At 40.6% G+C, this 21493-nt stretch overlaps 2 protein-coding genes across 6 annotated transcripts in view; one reads left to right on the forward strand and one right to left on the reverse strand.

Moving 5' to 3' along the window:
• Positions 1–8152, forward strand: part of Nr1i2 (nuclear receptor subfamily 1 group I member 2) — a 39490-nt gene extending 31338 nt beyond the window's left edge. For all 4 annotated transcript variants that reach the window (XM_074073233.1, XM_074073234.1, XM_074073235.1 and 1 more), the window contains 5 exons: positions 78–352; positions 1671–1813; positions 1987–2103; positions 2385–2490; positions 3867–8152. In XM_074073233.1, the coding sequence (XP_073929334.1) occupies positions 78–352; positions 1671–1813; positions 1987–2103; positions 2385–2490; positions 3867–4014 (789 nt within the window). In that variant the 3' untranslated portion in view covers positions 4015–8152. The remainder of the gene's footprint in view (positions 1–77; positions 353–1670; positions 1814–1986; positions 2104–2384; positions 2491–3866) is intronic.
• Gsk3b (glycogen synthase kinase 3 beta) overlaps positions 7387–21493 on the reverse strand; it is a 173181-nt gene continuing 159074 nt past the window's right edge. For both annotated transcript variants that reach the window (XM_074073238.1, XM_074073237.1), the window contains one exon: positions 7387–12904. In XM_074073238.1, coding sequence (XP_073929339.1) covers positions 12837–12904 — 68 coding nt within the window. In that variant the 3' untranslated portion in view covers positions 7387–12836. The remainder of the gene's footprint in view (positions 12905–21493) is intronic.

A 21493-nucleotide genomic window follows, 5' to 3' on the forward strand; every position in this document is an offset into this window, starting at 1 on the left:
GCAGCTGGCTGTCTGTGGGGACCTGTCTATGGAAACACACAATCTCTCCTATCTCCAACCCCTGTCTTGCGTTACAGCTGCCGGAAGTGTTTAGCAGTGGCCAGGAGATTCCAGAGTTTCTACAGACGTCAGTGGGAGAAGAGGCTCTCTCCTGGAGGCAGATCAAGGAAGAGCTGTGTCCCATGAAGCTCTCTCTGCAGCTGCGGGGGGAAGATGGCAGCGTTTGGAACTACAGACCCCCAGCCAACAGCAACGGGAAGGAGATCATCCCTATGCTGCCCCATCTGGCTGACATGTCAACCTACATGTTCAAAGGCGTCATCAACTTTGCCAAAGTCATCTCCTGCTTCAGGTAAGACATGCAGGCTGGGTGGAGGGATGTGGAGAGGAAAGAAAATGGTTCAGAGGTTCAGAGGATCTGGGTAGGTCCACCCCTTTTGTCTCTGTCCCTTGGGGTACTGGTTCTGCTGGGGACTAGAGCCCTGACCATCTGACCCATTGAGTCTATAGCTGTGCTTCTGCCATTTACCCTAACTGTCTCAGCCTCCCATCTGGAGGTGGGAGCGAAGCATGTCTACTTCACAGGACTGCTGTGTACAATAAGAAGACATCTAAAGAGCAGCCAACATATGGCAGATATTCAGATAGTAATTCCCCTTCCCTATTTCCCCCATAAGGGCAGAAATCACAACTTGACATTTTCAGAGCAAAGAATGAGTTGGAAGGAAAAAGAAGAAAGTCCAGAGAGAGGGAGAGAGAGAGAGAGAAACAGGTGCTGGGTGTCCAGCTGTCTGCTGCCAAGACAAGGCTGAACAGGTCACAGGGGAGACGGTCCTGAGATCCAAAGGGCCAGGTTCCCTCCAGAGCTAAGCCTGGAGGCAACAACTATGACAAGTGGGGTCAGCAGGAGGCCCAGTAGCCCTTGTGTGGTGGAAACCACAGCTCTGTAAGGTGTAGTCTATGGGGCTGGATTTGGAGTAGGCATGTTTGGCTTTGGGTTGGCCACCTTGCCTTGAGGAGTCTCATCAACTGTGGCTGAATCACAGGCACAAAGAGGTGGATTTCATTGGTAGGCAGAGGGCATGTGCTAAGAGTGGGATTCAAAGCTTGGGGCTGCCTGGAGGCAAAGGGTACATATTAAATAGGTACATATTAAATCCAATGTAACACCAGCAGCCAATATCGTCAGTGCATGGAGCTCAGGAAAGGGTGGCATATGTAGAAAGGCTCTGCATTCTGGAAGTATCGGGGAGAGGCAAAGACATAGCTTGGCCTGAAGAGCTAGCAGTATTTCCTTACTGAAAAACTGAGACAGAGTGTATGAGGTTAAGAAGCAGGAACCACTGTAGGTCAGTGGCTGAGAGGAGAGTGGCAGGGGTGGAACAGGCTCTAAGGGATCTGGATACAAGCTAAGTGGACATGGAGTATCTCTGAAGGCAGAAGGAGAGGAGGGGACCATTGTAGGGGAAAGTAACCTGCTTGGCTGAACTGCGAAAGGGGAGAGATTAGAGGCGACCAGAAAGCAATTGCAGTGGTCCTCAGGAGAACGACTCTATCCTGCCTCTTTCTCTCCCTCTCTTCCAACTTCTGGATTATGGGAGTGGGTTCTGGTGCCAGCCCATGGGCAGCTTCCCTGGGAGCTGTCATCCCCTCCCCATCCTTGCTGCCAGGGACTTGCCCATTGAGGACCAGATCTCCCTGTTGAAGGGGGCCACCTTTGAGATATGCATACTGAGGTTCAACACGTTGTTCAACACAGAGACTGGGACCTGGGATTGCGGTCGGCTGGCCTACTGCTGTGAAGACCCTGAAGGTGCCCTGGAAGGGGGAGGAAGGAGAGGGCTTTAAGGAGGAAGGGGTTACACCAGGATATCCTGGGATCGTGGGGTGAAAAGATTGGGTGATAGAACAAAAGAGTTTGGTGAAGAAAGGTGGTTCTTGGGTCAACTTCCTGAAACACTCCCCCACCCCAATATCCACCAACAGGTGGCTTCCAGAAACTTCTGTTGGATCCCTTGATAAAATTCCACTACATGCTGAAGAAGCTACAGTTGCACAAAGAAGAGTATGTGCTGATGCAGGCCATCTCCCTCTTCTCCCCAGGTGATGGCCCCTCCCAGCAATTGACACCCCCTCCAATGATCTGCTAGGGGATCCGCCCTCAAGCCTCCTCAGGGGAAGGTCCCAGCCATCTTCCTTGTTCCCCACTCTTGCACAGCTAGAGTGTGGACTCTGATGTTTCTCCTTGGTCAGTGGGGTGATGCAGAGCCCCTCTATCCTTGCTCTGCCTGGGTGACTCAGGCTCCTGGAGTGGTTGACTGGCAGTTGCCCCTCTGGCCCCTCCTTGCCTTTGTTGACGCCATACTGCCTTCCTTTCCCCACAGACCGCCCAGGTGTGGTGCAGCGCAGCGTGGTGGACCAGCTGCAGGAGAGATTTGCCATGGCCCTGAAGGCCTACATTGAGTGCAGTCGGCCACAGCCCACCCACCGGTGAGCATAGGCAGGGAGGGTGGATGAAGATCTCACCTGGCCTCCAGGCCCCAGCCTGCCTGAGTCTCTCTGGGACAGCAGACCAGAGCTATGCCTGGGGAAGCCTCTGATGACCAGACCTCCTTCTAGGCCTCCTGTCCAGTCAGCCTAAGTTCCAGCCTAGTCATGGAGAAACCTGAGAGGGGTCTGAAGTTGTGCCCAGCTGAGAGGACATTTGTTTGTCCAGGGCTTTCCACACTCTATCATCAAGTGATGGGAAGACCCAGATGCTTCCCTGTGTCTCCTATAGGTTCTTCTAGCAATGTCCAGTAGTAACTACAATGACAGTAAAGATAACAATGATACCAACCATGATGGTAATCATTAATACATCTATAACAGCTGTCATTGACTGGAATGTGCCAGCCCTGGTATACTATCACCTTCAGTCCTCAAAACACTCCCACAAGGTGGGTATCAACACCATCCTGCCAGAAGCCAAGGCTCAGGACCATTGCCCAGGGTTCCATAGCCAGAGGGGTAGAGGCTGGCAGTGGGCCCAGCCAGACCACATCCAAAGTTCAAGCTCTTGAATTTCCTAGGAAGAACACAAATCAGGGGTTGGAAACTTCTTACCTTGTCTTGGCCATAACTCAAAAGAGGAAGGCTGTTTGGAACTTGGGCCTCCCAGAAGCTTGCATACCTTCAGTGGTTCTCAGTATGCCCACATCTTAGTGTCCAATCTGATGCCCAAGGACATCAGACTGAGGACCAGGAGAAACTTGGTTTGCAGAGAGCTAATGCCTTGAGGATTAAGGCAGCCCTGGGTGTCATGATGTTCTTGTAACTCAGAGTCCTCTCATGGCCCACACCAGCCTTCTGTTTGGCTCAGCATGCTGGGATGCTAGACCCTCCCCTATATGGAAGGAAGTGCTAGCCCTTCTTTACTATCTTGGGGAAACACAGTCATGTGGTGTGTTTAGACAATACATCCAAAGCTAGATCCAGGAAGGGATCCCAGCCTCCAGGTTCTAACCTCCACAACTACTTTGCTTGGTCCTGGGCCCTGGACCTTAGTCAGACAGTGACTTCCTCACCCCCAAATTAACCTATGCATTTGGCACCTGGAAGTCCTGAATTTTCCACCGAGGTGTCTATGCACACAAGTGCAAGCCCGCGGCTGGTGTGGAGCAGTGAGATTACAGCTCTCTCCTCAAGTACTGGAAAGCTGTTCTGTCCTCCTTATGCACAGGCTGAAGAAATTCAGTCAAGCTTCATCTCTTGGCTGACATGAGATGTCCTGGGTTTGAACTTGGGCACTCTCAGAGCAGTGCTAGGCTGACACGTGTTGGGGAGAGGGTGGGCCATCCCCAATGTCTCCTCTGGCTGGCCTGCAGGTTCCTGTTCATGAAGATCATAGCAGTACTCACCGAACTGCGCAGCATCAACGCCCAGCACACCCAGCGGCTGCTGCGCATCCAAGACTCACATCCCTTCATCACCACTCCCCTCATCCGGGAGCTGATCAGCAGCACAGATGGCTGAGCTGCTGCTCTTGGGTGGTGCCTCGTGGGACAGCCAGACCCTGAGCTCTCTGAGCCACCGCTTCTGGGGCTAGATGGATGGACAGCACTGGTAGCAACAATGCCCTGTGAACCAAAGCTGCCTAGCATTCCTCAGAAAGGAGGCTTGGGTCTGTCCCCTGCAACCCTCAGTTCAGTCTGTGGAGAGGGAAGCCATGGACCCTATGTGGAGAGGGCTGGCTATAGGTCAGACCCATCAGAGGGGCAAGGCTGCCCTCACCTTAGATAAGCCCTACGGTATGGGAATAAATCCTCAATTCTCATTAAAGTGTTGGGGGAAAGGGAAAGGGTGATGGACCTGGGCCATGTGACAGCCTACACCCACACCCCAGTCCATTGGCTTGGGTCTTTTCCCTGCCACCCCTAATGTTCCTGCTTCCCGCTCCCCACTCACTGCCATCCCCCAGCTGCTTGGTGGGTTCCAGCCCTGTGCTCAATCAGCAAGTGCATTCGCGTCGTCTAAGCTTAGTGTCTTCTAAGCCTGAAGTGACTGTCATGACCTTGTCTTGGTTCATCATTCTGGGCTTCTTCATCCATCCAAACACCAGTAATATGTAACCTGCTGTGGAGTACACGGCATTGAATCAGATGTGGGTCCTGACCTTAAAGGGTTTATATAGTTAAGAAAACAAAGCTGAAATACCTGTTAGGAACAGTTCATTAAAACACCTGTTATGACAGTTCATAATGGCAAGCTATTATTATGGGGGTCAAACCAAGTGACATGTGACATAAGAAACACAAAGAAGTTTATATGGATGCTGAGCTGCGCTGGCTTCTGTGGTGCCTGGGACCAAATTGAGGGTTCCCCAAGGGTGGGTACCTGTATATGACCTGATGTAGGCACATCTGCTCCCCATCTGACTGAGGCCTGGGTTGGCTCCTGAGGATGGAGCACTGGAGTATTTGGTGTCAGGGTGAGGTGACAGTCAGTTCATAAATGTGCCAGCAGAGCCACTTGCCTGCACTGATATTCCTGTGCACACATCTGATCTCACAGCTAAAGAGTATGGAAGTGTCTACCTTGTTATCTCCATATTTTCATTTCACAAGCTATTCTTTCATTTTATATAAGGTGGTTCCAATGTAAGAACAAGGCTTAACATATTTTTCTTGGGTTTAATGTTAAATGAAGGCAAGAGGAATTAAGTAATGAACTTCTGGCTTGAGAATGTAAACATTTTTGGTCTTCTTTTCTGGGGAAGAAAGAAATGTGGGAGTGGGAAAATAGAAATAAAAACACACAAAGCTGGGCGTGGTGGTGCATATCTGTAATCCCAGCACTCAGGGGACTGGGGCAGGATAGTGAGTTTGAGATCAGTTTGGGCTACACAATGAAACCTGTATCAAAAAAAAAATTCATGCATACACATATATTTTACTATTGCCTTTTATATGTATGTGAAGATTCTGCTGGTACAAGTACATAAAAATGAGTTATTTAACTTTGCTTGCTTATGATTGTTCTTTATAAAACTTTAAAAGAGGACCAGCCTGTAGTCCTAGCTACTCAGGAGGAAGAGACCAGGAGGATCATGGTTTGATGCCAGTCTGGACAAAACGTTAGTGAGACCCCACCCTGCCTGTCATCCCAGCTATGTGGGGACATAAACAGGAGAAACCAGGTCCAGGCCAGCCTGAGTAAAAATCTCTCAAGACCCTATTAGAAAAATAATTAAGGCAAAAGGGGTGGGGTGTGTGGCTCAAGTGGTAGGGTGCCTGCTTAGCCTAGCAAGTGCAAGGTCCTGAGTTCAAATACCAGTACTGCATGTATATATTTCATATAGCAAAATTAGAAATGTAGTGATTGAATTAACTTTAAATGTGTAATATTTGGTTGCAAATGAAGCAGCAAGTAATGAATTTTAAGCAACAGGTAATTGCTTAACATTATTTTATAAGAAGCAGGACAAACTTTTGAGAACATAAAGAAATCATTAATAAGTCAAAGGCAGTAAGTCAAATTGGGATATTGATTCCCTGATAGTCCCTCAGATTTACCAGCCTTTTCTGCATAGAGAAGAAAGCACTCATTTTTGGAAAAGAAAATGGGTAAATTGAGCTCAGTGAATACAGCTTTTGTTACCAGGAATTTTGACTAACTATAGACTCAGATATAATTAAAAATGTGATTTTGATTTGGAAATACAAATTCCATCCAGCTGTATTTCATTTCATACAAGTATTATTTTCTCTAGGAAAATAACTTTCAGTGTGCTATTCATTCAAGAGCCTAAAGTTGTTGCTAGATGTAGGTTAGGGTAAGGTGAGGAGGCTAAAGCAAGATTAAAATGGGATGAAGATTCAACTACTGCATGACAGTATTGATTTAAAAAACAGGCAGTTCCTCAAATTCAAAATTGATGTGTTCATAGGACTTCTACAGATTATAAAAACTAAGTGTATCTACTCTAAGAGTAGTTTAAAATTCACACTGAGATGCACGGAAGAGCATCTTCTGTGAGATGCCCGGAAGAGCATCCTTACAGGGTACTTCCTGCAGGGCCTTGTGCCCCTCAAATGTGTAGGACTAGGAGCCACATTCGCTTTGCTTCTCTCATGCATTTGGGCCTCCTGACTTCCTTCCCTGAGCTTTTAAGCAAGTAGAATTAAGCATCAGTGTCTAGGCACCTCTGTGGCCACTTCTTTTTCTAGCTCCTGGCTCAGTCAGGGGAGGAGGGCTTACTCATACAAAGCTCAGGGAAAATGCTTACAGAAATCACTGCAGATCTATCAGCCATCCCCCCCCCCCCGCCTTCCACACCCCTCCAGTCAGAGCCACTCAGCAGCCTCTGCCAAGTCTTGACATCAAAAACCTTCACGTGGAAAGGCCCAAGGTGGCCTCTTCTTTCTGGAGTAGAGGTTGAAAAGATAAACGTCATTAAGCAGCTCCTCCTAGCTCCAGATAACTTGTCACTCTCAACCTGTCATCTCCCACAGCAGCCTGTTCTCCCAACTGCCTTCCCTTTATTTAGCCACAGCTCTCCTACACGAGGGTGCTAATGAGTGATTCACTCACTATTCCTACACCATCCCACACTTTTGTTCATGTGCTGTCACAAAATGACTTCCAGGATCACTGCTTTCCGGAAATATGATCCCAAAGGACCAATCACTTTTTGGAAGGACTAAGGAACTATTTAAGGAGCATTTCAGGTTTCTAAGCCTTTGTAAAAGAGTATCTTGCAGGACATAAAGGCACTCCATGCCAGCATGTCCATCCCACAAGTAGTATGTCTTTGCTGATTCAGTCTCCCCTCACCCCCAATTAACTTTTTCAAATGTTAATGGAATTAGCCCAGTCTGCCGCCTCATAAATAAAAGAGTACCAGCCTTTATCGAATATAAATTTTTTATTGAAGCAGCAGTCACATGACCTTATCTCTAGCCTTCAGATGACTAGGTCTGACAGTTAGCCAGCCTAAAAAAAAAAAAAAGTTTCTTTTTGCACTAAGAGACATAACATGTTGACATACATCATCCAGTACTGGAAATGAGCAGACTCAAACACAACATGTTGGTTACCCGGGAAGTACAGCCCCACTGTTCGTGGTGTTCATGTTTTACAGAGAACCCAAAGACCGTTTGTTAATAGGATGAAAGTTAAAAAAAATACAGCTACACCAAACCATGAACACAGTAATCAAAGACAGCAGCTTATACATGTTTTTACAACTGTCCCTTTTCAGGGATATCTTCTTTCTTTTCAAAGCAGTGTCTGCACAGCTTCCTCTCCAGCAAATCCAAGATTCCCAGGCTGAAGATGCACCTCTTATGGCTGTACAGGAGTAAGGTCATTTCAAAGAACGCAATGTGGTGTTCACACCTCGACTGTTACAACAAAGGTTCATGTTTTCCTATTAGAGAAGTGGAGATGGTGATGTGACTACATATTGCAGTGGCAAAATAGGTAGGGTGAAGAAAGAGGGATGGGTACTGAAATAAAGACCACACACTGTGAATTTTAATTTCATTTCCAGGCTAACCTACTTTTTATTTAATGCAAATTACAGTACCAGTTAACTATTTCCAAACCAAGTCACATAGAACGAAATGTATTTACAAGGGAATGGGGAAGGGGGGAAAGAACATTGAGCATACTTTTCACAAAAAAGTTTATATTTAAAATGAAAAAAAAATTCAGTCACAGAGGCATTCAAGTAGTAATAATGTTATACAGATTTTGCTTTTCCTTTATATCAAGACAGATTTGCACAAGTGTTTGCAATAGTTTGTATACAACCCACAGTCTTTTATATATATATATATATATATAATAAATTTTGTTTAGATTTCTTTTTAAGATGGAAGTGGTCACGCTAATTGGTATGTGTACAGGCCCAAGTGATCCATCGGCAACACATTTATAAATGCAAATTTTACAGGCAAGCACATTTTCATACATCTATCTGTATCTGCCTATTGACAGATACAGTAAGAAAAAAACTTAAAAATTAACACAAGGAAGTCTACTTTGTCAAGATAACCCCTCATGTACTGGTTGTCATTTTGCTTTTTATTGCGGAGGTGCAAAAACGGAGCAATAAACTCGAGTAAGATGGCATAACCCTGTGAAAATAATCCAAACCCCAGGGATTACTTTCAAAGCCTCTGCCTCTCAAAAGTAGACCTACTTTGCCTCTAGTTGTTTTCTCTTATTTTCAGTGGCTCAGGTTTCTACCAGAAAGTTTTATTGTAAAGCATGTTTTCTGTTTTTAACAGGGGAGAAAAGTGTCTCTGTGATTAGAATGATCCTAACATGAGCAATAGGAATTAGATTCAATTTTGGTTTAAAACAAAGAAACCCCCCCCCCCAAATTCCTGGGGAGCTGGCATTGGCCAAACTTCCAGGCTTCCTTTGGAAGAGTCCAAAGCTAAATCCTTAGGAAGGAAAAGGGAAAAACAAATGAAATGCCAGTGTCTTTCTATCCACAGGGATAGAGCGTATTAACACTCCTCTCAGAAACCTCTGCATTGGTGCAGACAAGATGACTGGTTAGGCATGCTTTGTTAAAACACAAACCAAAAAAATGGGTCTAAAAATTAAGAGGACTTAAAAAATGACACATGTCACTGGAAGGAAGGTGCAGTCTTCTGCCTTGCCGGAATGAACGCACGCTGTTTCAAAAATAGCAACCTTTGGTTTGGTAAAGTTTTTTTTTTTTCCCCTCTATTCACAACATCTTATATGGAGTAGGTGGAGGCAAAACAAATACTATTTTTTTTTTCCCAAAAAAGGCCTTCAGGTTGGGCACACAGTAAGAATTAAACTGATTTTTTTTAAAAGAAATTAAAATGACATTTCATCAAATGGATAAAGATGGTAGAGGGGAGGGGATGGGCTAAGAGCTACCTCATTAAAACAACAGTTCTCCATCAGCACATGGTCTCTGTGTGGTAACTGCTAGCAATTGCAATAGAGCACTCAGACCATTGATATATCAAAACCTGCTACTATGATACCTCAATTTATAAAAAAGCAATTCTCTCTTTCTCTCTCATTTGGGAGGGAAGTATGTAAGAAGAGCGCGAGCATGAAAGGCTCCCAGAATCTGCTGTTTGTTAAGACCCATGGCAAGGGCTTGTGGAAGAGACGAGCAAAATCTATTTGTTATCCTCCGGCTCTAGGGCTCCCTGCACTACACTAAGTCCAAGTATGAAATGAAGCTGGTCACTGCTTCTGAGAAGGAAACATTCAGAACTAAAACAGAGGCAAGGCTTGAATGAAATGAGATTATGAACATGGTTTCTTCTTCCCACTCCTGAGCATGGTATCATTGAAGGGGGTGAAGATATTGTTATGAGTTATTTCAAAGGGAAAGGGACAGACAGGGAGATATGGATAAAGGAAATTAATTAAAATTTTAAAAATGAAAGAAACCAAACACATGGAAGCGAAGGCACTCCAAACTATATAGATACACTATACATTGCTAGAGTTATTGTTACAATAATACAGGCCGGTACCTACTGTACAGTTAAAACTATATGGCTTTAAAAAGCTCGTCTACATTTTGTCTGATTATTAAACAGAATCACTGCCCTGAACAGTAACTTTTTGCTCATTAATAACAGTTCCTGGGTCCACATATTTACATACAAAACAATAAAACTTAAATTTAAAAACATTGAAAGAAAAATATAATGTACAAGCTTGAATTTGGTGAGGAGCTTTTTAATTATTATTTACAAAAAGATATTCAGAGACCTGGATCTCACTTTTTTGTATAAAAGAGTTCTGTGATTCTGCCATGATCCTTGAGAAAGAAAAATCGTGCACTTCAGCCCTCATGCACGCGCGCGCACACACACACACACACACACACACACACACACAGAGACATGGACACACGCACACTAAAATGAGAGAAAAGTATCCAACTTTCCTCTCTTCTCTTACCCCATTTATTGGGGGGAGGTGGGGAGAAGTGTTTCCTAAAACAAGCACTGATTTTTCTGGACTCTAGCGAGCACACCAAGTCCAGTGTAGTGTCTGTATCCAAACATCTAGCTGGGCAGTTTGATCTGAAAGCAGGTTCATTTCTCTGTCTCCAACCTGCCTGTTAAGATTCTTCATAAATTCATTCTGCAAATGGTCTACCAGGTCACCCCTTTAAGGAGCTATGCTGCCAAATACTTTGATTTCAGACTCTTTCAAATCTTAAAATAGCTGTCAGAAGCAGTTTGTAAAAAGTAAAATTCAATCTGATTTGGTTTGACTGTTTCCTTTCTCTTGAACTCTGACATAAACAGAGGTTGGAGAAACCTCTTTTGTGGCCTAAAGAGCTTAGCTAACAGTGAGAGAAAATTAAGATAGCTCCCAGTTGTCTTTCTGGGTACTGGTTCACTTCAGCAGGCAGTACGACTCTCCTGGAGAGTCACATACATGGTTAAGAAGCAGGACAGGGTGCTAGGGCCTACACAAGGGCTGCCAAGACTCCACTTCCTAACCACCTGGAGGATGAGACCCCAAACATAACGTGAGGTGGCAATGACAAGGGCAAAGGCAGGCTACACACAACCTAGGTCTGCAACCCTACAGTTATTAGCTAGCCTTGGAAAGTATGCTGGGAAGGAGTGGGTAGGAAGGAAAGGTGGCCATCACTCAAGTGATCTTTAAATGTAAAATATAACTGATTGTGCCTTAAAGATTCAAAGGTCAAGTAATGGCCCATAAGCACCAAGGTGACTAAGGTTCATTTTAGAGTATATAAGGCCCACAAAGATACCAACCTTAAAAGTACAAAACAAACTAGTTATGAAAACCTACTTCCTCACTGCAAACATAATCCTTCAATCCTCCTTGCTTTCCAAGGAATATTGCTTTTTCTTCAAAAACAAGAGACTGATTCTTACACCATTCACTGATAACAAAGAAAAACAGAACAAAAACTCTCAACTGGGTGTGGGGGAAAACATTCTTCTCATGCTTCAACCGGTCAATTTTGATACTGTAGACAAAAACGAGAAGGCAGTATTGAATATATGTATATATAACATATATATACACATTATATAATCAGTTTTCCTATAAAGTCAGCAGGTACAGGTGACTGTTTATCATTTTGATATGTAGTTTTTAATATTCCTATCATCTAAAATCATGGCCTGACATGCATCAATAAATAAATTTAAAAAGCATGAGGTTAAAAAAGCTGAAATTAAATATAGATTCTAGATTTGGATTTAAAATTAGAGCTATGTATAGAATGTGACAATTCCTGCAAGCTTGATTTTCAATTAAAAATATGAAAAATAAAGCAGTAGACTGTTACAGTTCACATTATTTAACTCTAATGTCTTCTCTCAAGTGTATCTTTCCAAGGGAAGTGAAGTTTAGAAAAAATCTGGACAAGTTCATTCACAGTGGTGAGATCCGCCTGGGCCTGTCTCCTGGGGCTTGTCAGCCTCTGACCTCGTGTGCCCAGCGGCTTGCTTCACTTTCTTCTGTCCACTCCTAGGTCACCAGTTTAAAAGTGTACCAAGATCCACACAGAATCTTTGGTCAGGTGAACAAAAACCCACCATAGAGCACGCAAGTCAGAGTTCTGCATGCTGTTTATCTTTGGCAGCCTTCCTACACCAGCTCCTTCGCCACTAGCGCTGGTTAAGAGCAAAACAAACTTTAACCAATCAATTAAGAAGATGCCCTTGCAGTTTCAAACTTTATTGACCTCCCTGGGTTATGAATGATACACATTTCCTTTTTCGTCTGCCACACCTGCCACCAATATGCCAAAGGCAAGTCTTTAAATACCCGAGAATATGGATTAATTTTACAAGTGACATTTAAGTCCCCGTTGAGTTATACCTGCTAAGCTCCCAACCAATTTCAAGCTGTGCACTATACCCAAAGTCTTAACAAGACTTTAAAAACAAAACAAAGGTCAAAAAAACTTCAGCACAGAACAGAGTTTTCTTTTGTGGAAGGGGCATGAGGCAGCAGTCCTGTTTTTAAAGTATACAACAGCAGACTTTTGATTAAAAAAAAGTAAACAGATTGTCATGGGAGAGAGATTGTGTGTTCTAGTGCTCCGCTTTCCCCTCCCATCACCCCTCCCACCCCTTGGATCTCCCACAGAGTGAGAATACAATGAAACTAGTTTGTATTTATAGGTATTTTACAAGGTTAAATAAGAACAACAATAATAAAAAAAAATTGAACACTAAAATGAACAGGTTTTTTTTCCTCTTTTTAATTTTCTTTCCAAACGTGACCAGTGTTGCTGAGTGACACTCAAGTAACTGGTGGTTTTTCCTGTGCAGCTGGCTGCTCCGGACTACTCAGGTGGAGTTGGAAGCTGATGCAGAAGCGGCGTTATTGGTCTGCCCACGGTCTCCAGCATTAGCATCTGCAAATTCAAAGTCCAAGACAGCATGAGCAAAGCTCTAACACCCAAAGAGAATAAGTCCACTGCCTCAACTGCATACTGAGCTGTGTGGCCTTCCAAACTATTATCTAGACTGTTGGGTTAAATATGGCCAATAGGATAAAACCTGAATTCCTTTCTGTGTAGAGCTAAACTCATGCCTTGGCACAGTCCCATTGCAGAGAAGAAAGTATCTGAGTAAGTTACAGACTCAGGGATCAGTAACCATTTCTGTCAAAACTTGGGGTTAGTAGTACATGGGCGCTCAGTTGGAGTCTAGCTCACTTGAAAATAAATGAAAACCTCCTAAATATTCTGAGCCATGTTCCAACACGCCACCTGCTTAAGTTGGTAATGCACGTCATATGGGTCAGGGTTGACAGGCCTAAACACTGTGCATAAATCAAACTCAGTTGCTTGTTTTTTAAGTATAGTTACTCTTCATTAGTCACAGAGACAACAAAAAAAGTAGCCACTGTAGCAAAAAAAAAAAAGCAAAAAAACTAGTCACTGTTGTACCAATTCACTTATTCAATTCAGTAAGAGCTTACATTGCCCGATTCCTCCCTAAATGCATGCAGCTTTAGAACTGCTGTCCCTTTTCCCCCTTTTTAAAGACACACTATTATTTCACAGGACCCATGAACAATTAAGTGGGCATCAAACTGTGTTCACACTGGCTCTCTATCATGCGTAGACAGCAGACTGCCATCTCAGTGGCTTATCATTAGCACCACACACTATGACTGGGAATGTACTATTGGCCAAATTTTCTTCCCCAGGATTCCATGTTAAGCCCTGAGCAAAAGACATAGTTTGACTTGAGATAGGCAATTTCTAAGAGCTATCTCCCTAGAAACCATACTGCTCTTGGCCATCAAGGCTAGTCATACCAGAAGGCACTCTGAATTTTTTGTCTCTCTAGTACTGAAGGGATCTGTAATTCCGCATGTCTATGATGGGCAGCGTAACCAATGTTATGATTGAAGGCAAACCTCTGGTCCTGTATTTTTCTACTTTGAATTTCTAAATTAGAGTGAGACGCAGAAAACCTCAAGGATACAAAGCAACTTCACTGTTCAAGGAATAGTTGCTCAGTTTACCATTTCTATAGCTACTCTGTAAAAACTATACATCATTCTATAGTCCTGATTTCCTATCTCCCAAATAATCTGCCTTTATATATACATAATCCAGTCTTAATCTGAATGGTTATATTTAGTTCATTTAATTTCCTCAAAACACAGATGCTTTTAGCTCTGCTGTCATATAAATAAGTACATTTTACTTCTTAATTCTCATCCTTTTACACAAATAGTGGTAAAAGCGATGCTACCTGACATTATGGCTTAAAAGATAGGCTGAGATCTTTTGATTATAAAGGATCTGACAATGAGTAATTAACTGACTTTCCAGTCTCTTGTTGTTAGTCCTGAGATCCTCTTCTGAGCTTTACACTAATATACCTTTGTTAAACCTAATCCAATTCTACGAACATTTACTAGGAATACTAGTTATACAACTTAATAGCTGTGTGATTTTGGAAAAAGTTACTTCACCTGTCTATCCCTTCAATCTCTTCATTGGGTAAATAGTAATAATACAAGACAAGTGATTACATTAAAAAAACAATTGTTTTTTCCTGAAATGTTTCCTTAGTATATAGTCTTAAGGCTTTTGTACTAAAAATCACAAAAGGAATTGCTGCAAGCATTAAAATAATTATTTTTGCTAGTATGCCCAGGTTCCCAACAAAGTCAATGAAGCTGTAATTTTTGTCCTATAATACATTTCTCTACATAGAAATCCACATCAGGTATGTGTACATTGTGTGTATGTTTTCTAGATTCTCTGATCTGTTAACAGCTGCTAGAGTCATGGATTAATGGTCAGTTGTCTCAATAGTGAGGAAATCACTCTCCCTAGCTTCTTAGGTCATAAACTCAGAAACTGTGGCCTTGATTCTTCATTGTCCTCCTGATAGCCCATGCCCAACTATTGTATCAGCAAGTCCTATCCACCTGCCTTGAGCCAAATGTGGTTGATCAAATGTTGCAAATGGGGACAGAGTGAATGGAGGGCCTCACACTTAAAAATGTTGGGTTTTAAACAAAAAGTGAGTGGAAAACAATGAAATGGTTGGAGGGACAGAGCAGAGAGTAAACACAGGAGATGGGGTTCTAAAGGCTTTGGCACCATGAATCAGTATTCTAGAACTGTGGTTCTACAGAAGATAAAACCTTCTAATTAACAGTGCTAATGAAAGAAATGTTCTATTTGCATTTTCTAATACTATGAACTAGCTACATATGGCTATCTAAATTTAAACTGAAATGAAATAAAATAAAATTTAAAATTTAGCTCTGTATATGTTTTAAACACTTTTCAAGTTCTCAAAAGTTACAAAATTATCACTTTTTAATATTTCTGTTATTTGCATATTAGTAAAAGTGTATTTTAGGTAATCAAATTAGCCCTTTGTTTTACAAGTACAAGTGTATAAACACACTTGCAAACTTAAGTACACTTTTATTTCTATTTCTTTTATTATGCTCTGTCTTGATTCTAATCTCTCTAAAGCTTATTTTATGTGTTTCTACTCACCAGGCATAATGGTTAGAAATGCCTCATGACAGGTCAACTCCTGTAAAAACTAAGCTTTTGGCAGCCTGAGATATATTACATACTGTATTACTTATAACATGTAGCTAACTCAGTCTAGTCAAGCTGCTCCAAGTGAGAATATTGCTACTATAAAACTATGGCTTGGATATTAGTGTTATTAACTGCCACAGTAACAAATTAGACTGCTATTCACAAGAATCAAAGTATACCCTAGGCTTACACTGAAACTGAAATCATGATCTATACAAATGAGATCAAGGTTCTACCTGTAAGGAAGAGCCAACTTTTACATATCTCTTCATAATGTCTACTATGAAATGATTTTGTGTGTGTGTGTGTGTGTTAACAATAAACAGAGGAAAATGAAATTCTCCTCAGCAACAAATCATCAACTCTCTTCTCATATTACTCCTAGAAAAAATATGGCAAGGTAGCTTTCAATCACTGCAAACAAAGAAGCAAAATTCAGATGACTGTAAGCCAACCCATCTTCTACAACGCATGGAGGGCTGTCAACAAGACTGCTTATATTTGATCTGCTGGTAGGAGAGAGGTCTCAGTTGCCTGGGAGCTAAGAGGTAGGACAACTTTTAATTAAGAGACTTGACTGTTCAGGGTAGGGAACTAACGCCCATGGGAGCACAGATAACATATTCATCTTTAAGTTAACTACATCTAATTTAGGAACAATGAGTAAGAAAAATTATACAAATAAAAGCAGGTGATTTCACGCAAGGAACTGAAGGATATCAGAGGAACATGTGAGGAACACATGAAAAAATTACTGATTGGATATCCACATGTTTTGTGCTATGTGCTAACAGAGACAATTTTCTATAAGTGATGCTTAGCACTGCAATGACTAAGCTGGTTTGATTTTAGGTAGTTATATATAAACTGTCAAAGTGAATTTGGCCCTAACATCGGGTAGACAGAATCTTATTGGTGTCAGTGTGTTTGTTAAACTGGAATGGTTTAAAATGGAAGTCTGTGCACCTAAAATGTCATACACATTTAGCTTCCAAATTGATAACTCTTGAAAATATGTACACATATGTATACCTCCCTCTCCAGGAAAATGGGAAAGTACTTGGACTGCCAGTGGGAGATGTAAACTGAGACAAATTTTCTGGGAGGCAATTTGACAACATGTATCAAAAACTTTAAAATTCTCCTAACTTTTCACGCTACTTTTAAATCTATTCCTAAAACTTATTTTAAGTAAATAAGCAAGGTTTTATGCAAAGATATTTTCAAAGCATTTTTTGGAATAGCAAAAAAGTTTGGACACAACTGTAATGTTGAAGAATAGGACTTTTGTTAAATAAATTATGGTACAGCCTTAGAATATCAGTTAAACACTATGTAGCAATATATATACACAAATGTATTATATATAGTAATATACCTCCACCCTCAAAATAGCATAAGCCCACTTAAAATATAAGGACATCTTTCTGTCCATGCATATATAAAGATAAAAAATAATTTTACCTGTGATTTAACTTTGAATCCACGAATATAGATTTTTATTTTCTAAAATAACTGTATTATAGGCCATAAAGCCAGTCTTAATTCAAGAAAACTGAAATAGTTTCTTGTATCTTATCAGATCATAATGGAATAAAAGTAGAGATCAATAGCTAGAGAAACTATACAAATGTGGAGACTGAACAATATACTCCTTAATGATCAGTGGGTTACTGATCATTAAGAGATCAGGGAGGAAAAGAAAAATTACTAGAATCAAATGAAAACACAACTTACCCAAACTAGCAAAGGCAGTTCTAAGATGGAAGTTTATAGCTATGAGTGCTTACACTAAAAAATTAGGGAGATCTCAAATAACATATATATACTCAAGCTTCAGAAAAACAAGAACAAGCCAAAACCAAAATTAGCTGATGGAAAGAAATGATAAAGATCAGGTGGAAATGAATGAAATGAAGACTAAAAGAACAAAATAAACAATTGATGAAGTAAAGAGTTTGTTCTTTGGAAAGATAAATAATTTGGACAAATCCTTAGCCAAACTAACCAAAAGAGAGAAGATTCAGGTTAATTAGAGATGAAAACAGAGAAATCACAGCAAATACCAATGAAGTTCAGATGATCAAGACAGACTATTTTGAAAACTTCTATCTCAGTAAGTTGGAAAATCTAGAAAAAAAAATGGTTAAGTTTCTAGACACATAGGATCTACCAAAATTGAAACAAAAGGATATAAACAATTTAAGAAGATCTATAAAGAGCAATATACTGAGGCAGTAATAAAGAGCTTCCCAACAGAGCAAAGTCCAGAACCAGATGAATTCAACAGCTGAATTTTTCCTGTATTTGAAAGATCAATGTTTCTCAAACTATTCCATGCAATAGAAAGTGAAATGCTACCACACTCATCCTATGAAGCCAGCATTATCCCAATATCAAAACCAGGTAAGGACACAACCAAAAAATAAAATTATATACCAATTTCCATGATGAAACTAGAGAAAAATCCTCAGTAAAACACTTGCAAGTCAAATTCAACAGTGCACTAAAAAGATCATATGCCATGATAAGTTGGCTTCACTCCAGATTCCAGGGATGCAAGGATGGTTGAACATACATAAGTCAATAAATGTAATACAGCACAAGATGTAGAAAAAGTTCAGCATCCCTTCATGAAAAAAGCCTTGAAGAAACAAGGAATAGAAGGTCATACCTCAACATAATAAAGACTATACATGACAAACCTATGGTCAACATTATCCTAAATGGGGAGAAACTGAAGGCATTTCTTCTAAAGTCAAGAACGAAACAAGAATATTCACTCTCTCCACTCTTACTCAACATAGTGTCTGAATTCCTGGTCAGAGAAATAAGGCAAGAGAAAGAAATAAAAGGGCTGCAAACAGGGAAGGAATAAGTCACATTATCCCTGTTTGTAGATAATATGATACTATACTCAAAGACCTAAAGTCTTCACCAGAAAACTTAGATCTGATACTTTCAGCAAAGTAGCAGTATAAAAAATCTACATAGAAAAACCAGCAGCTTTTCTATATACCAATAATGATTATGATAACAAAGAAATAAAGAAAACAATCTCAGTTACAAAAACCTCACAAAATACCTATGAATAAATTTAATGAAGGCGGTGAAAGATCTCTACAACAAAACAATGAAGACACTAGAAGATGGAAAGATCTCTGATCTGTAGAAGACTGAAGGCAGATCACTTTGTACAAAAATCAAAAATGGATCAAGGTCTTCATGAAAGACCTTGAAACTTTCAAACTACCAAAAGAGAACGTGGGGACAAAACACTTCAAACTACAGACACACACAACGACTTTCTAAATAGGCCTTCAATAGCTTAGGAAATAATTGCAAGAATTGACAGATGGGATTGCATTAGCTTAAAAAGCTTTTGCACATCACTATTCATCTGACAAATAATTAATATCCAGAATATATAAGTACTCAGAAAATTAAATATCCCAAGGAAACAATAATTCACTTAATAAAAGGGCAAGTTAACTAACAGTTTAAAGAGTAAGCACAGATGGCTGATAAACACACGAAGTGCTTGACATCCTTAGCCACAAAGACAGTGCAAACCAAACTTTATGAAGATCTTACCTCACCCCAGTCTGAATGGCTATCATAAAAAACCAAAACAAAACACAAAACAAACAAGAAATGCTGGTGAGCATGGGGTGGAGAAGTGGGGATGAGGAATGAAGGGACATGAGGACACGACAAAGACCAGGACTAGATGACACATCTTATACACTGTTGGCGGGAATGTAAATTAGTGCAGCCACTACAGAAATTAATATTGACATTCCTCAAAAATCATGTTATATACACACAATAGAAACACCTGCACACCGTGTTTATTATAGCACTATACACAAAAGCCAAGTTACACAATCAGCCTAGGTGCCCTACAACAGATAAGTGGCTAAAGAAAATGATACATACACAATGGAGTATCATTCATCCATAAAGAAGAATGAAATTATGTCCTCTGCAGGAAAGTGGATGGAATTGGAGATCATTATGTTAAGTGAAATAAGCCAGACTCAGAAAGACAAATATAGTGTATTCCCTCATATGTTTTCTCTCATATGCAGAATCTAGACCCACCCTAAAGGGACATGAACACGAAAGGGGGACTTCTTTTTTTGGGGAGGAGAACCAGCAGAAGGGGGACTTTTTTAGGAGGAGGGAGGGAAACAAAAGGTGGAGAATATGACTGAAATACATTGTATGCACATATGAAAAGGTCATTATGAAACCCTCTTAAAAATTTGCAAGCAACTTAAAATAAGGGGGAATGCTGGTGGCAGGGGGAATAAGGAAGAGTAACAGAGGGGTGAATATGATCAGAGTACATTATATGCAAGTATGGAAATATCACAAGAAGCCTCTCACTTTGAACAATATATGCCAATAAAAATAATAAAACTGTATATTTCTTAATAGAGAAAACTGTTTTAAAAATGTCTTTTATGAAATTCTACATAGATCTGGTTAAGATAAAGAGAAAACAGACTTTTTTTCTGGCAGTACTAGGGTTTGGACTCAGGGCCTCACACTTGCTAGGCCTACCACTTGAGCCACACCTCAAGCCAAAAAAAGAGAAACAGAAAAGATAGGATTAGGAAGGGAAGCACCAGTCAGGGAATACACTATAGATTCTATAACTAGACAAGACATGAACACAGCTTTCCCAATGCACACTGGTAAAGCTGGCAGCGACAATGGACACAAGTACCTGGGGAGGGGATGAGGGATGATAACTCTCATTTTAGAAAAGTAAGCACCTGATAAATGGACTTACTTTACTTAATATTTCATCTCTCAAAAACAGTGGCAAAACATATAAGCAATGAGATAAATTACTCTGGATTCAACTATACCAAACTAGAAAGAAATGGCTGGTGATATGGAGGTGACAGGAATTCTGGGGTAAAATAGGGGTAAGGAAAGGGGACCTAAAGCTGAACTAGACTTTAGCAAAAGGAATCTCAAAAACTTCAGAGAACAAACAGATAAGCTTTTGTGAATAGTGTCTTCAAAAGGGACTATTATAACTATTATAACTAACAATAGTTATAACAAGAAATAGAAAATTACAAAAAACCAAAATTTTGATCAAGCAATTACAAATAATCTTATTGCAAAATAAAGGAGAAATCAACTGAAAGGGTTATCTCTGATGAGCTCACTAATTTAAAACATATGACTTTAAGAAGAAGGGCGCACATACTCAAAGAATAGAAAATCACAGTGCAAACCTGTAAAGATAAGCCAAAATTCATTTAAATAAGGTAACAGCAAGAGCTTTTTAAGGCAAGATCAAGAAAAGTTCAGCTTCCTGACCAGGTAGAATGACAGAGTCGACAGACCTTATCCAACTCCTATTATGATTGCTTTTTATGTTAGAAGGGTTTTTAACCTGGTAAGGATACAACAAAAATCTAATAAACAAAATGCAGCCTAAAGAAGGTGAGGACAATCTATACATTTTAAATTTCTTTAAACCTAGAATCTAGAGTCCAAGAAACAAATCTAAAATGGATTACAGAATTCACGTAATAAATACTAAATTTCTCTAAGTCTTAACCCCATATCTCTCAAGATAAACCAGTATAATTTCTGCTTTAAAAAAAAAAAAGGCTAGAAGTTTTCTTGACAAAGAACAAAGCATTTCCCAAACATTTTTTAAAAATAAGATTCTTATTACAACACTGGCCTATAGCTAAGCAAGAGAGGCAACCAATCCCTCCAAGACTACAGGAAGAGTAATTTCTAGTAAGCCTTGCCCAGTTCCCTAATCTATCAGTGACTTGGGGAAAGGCAAACAATCTCTAGGAGACCTGGCCTTGTCTCCTTTGATAAGGAGGCAAAAAACTGGCATGTTTGTGAAATGTGAAGATCATAGAATTGTGTAGA

The sequence above is a fragment of the Castor canadensis genome, chromosome 5 (assembly GCF_047511655.1).
Source record: "Castor canadensis chromosome 5, mCasCan1.hap1v2, whole genome shotgun sequence".
Taxonomy (NCBI): Eukaryota; Metazoa; Chordata; class Mammalia; order Rodentia; family Castoridae; genus Castor; species Castor canadensis.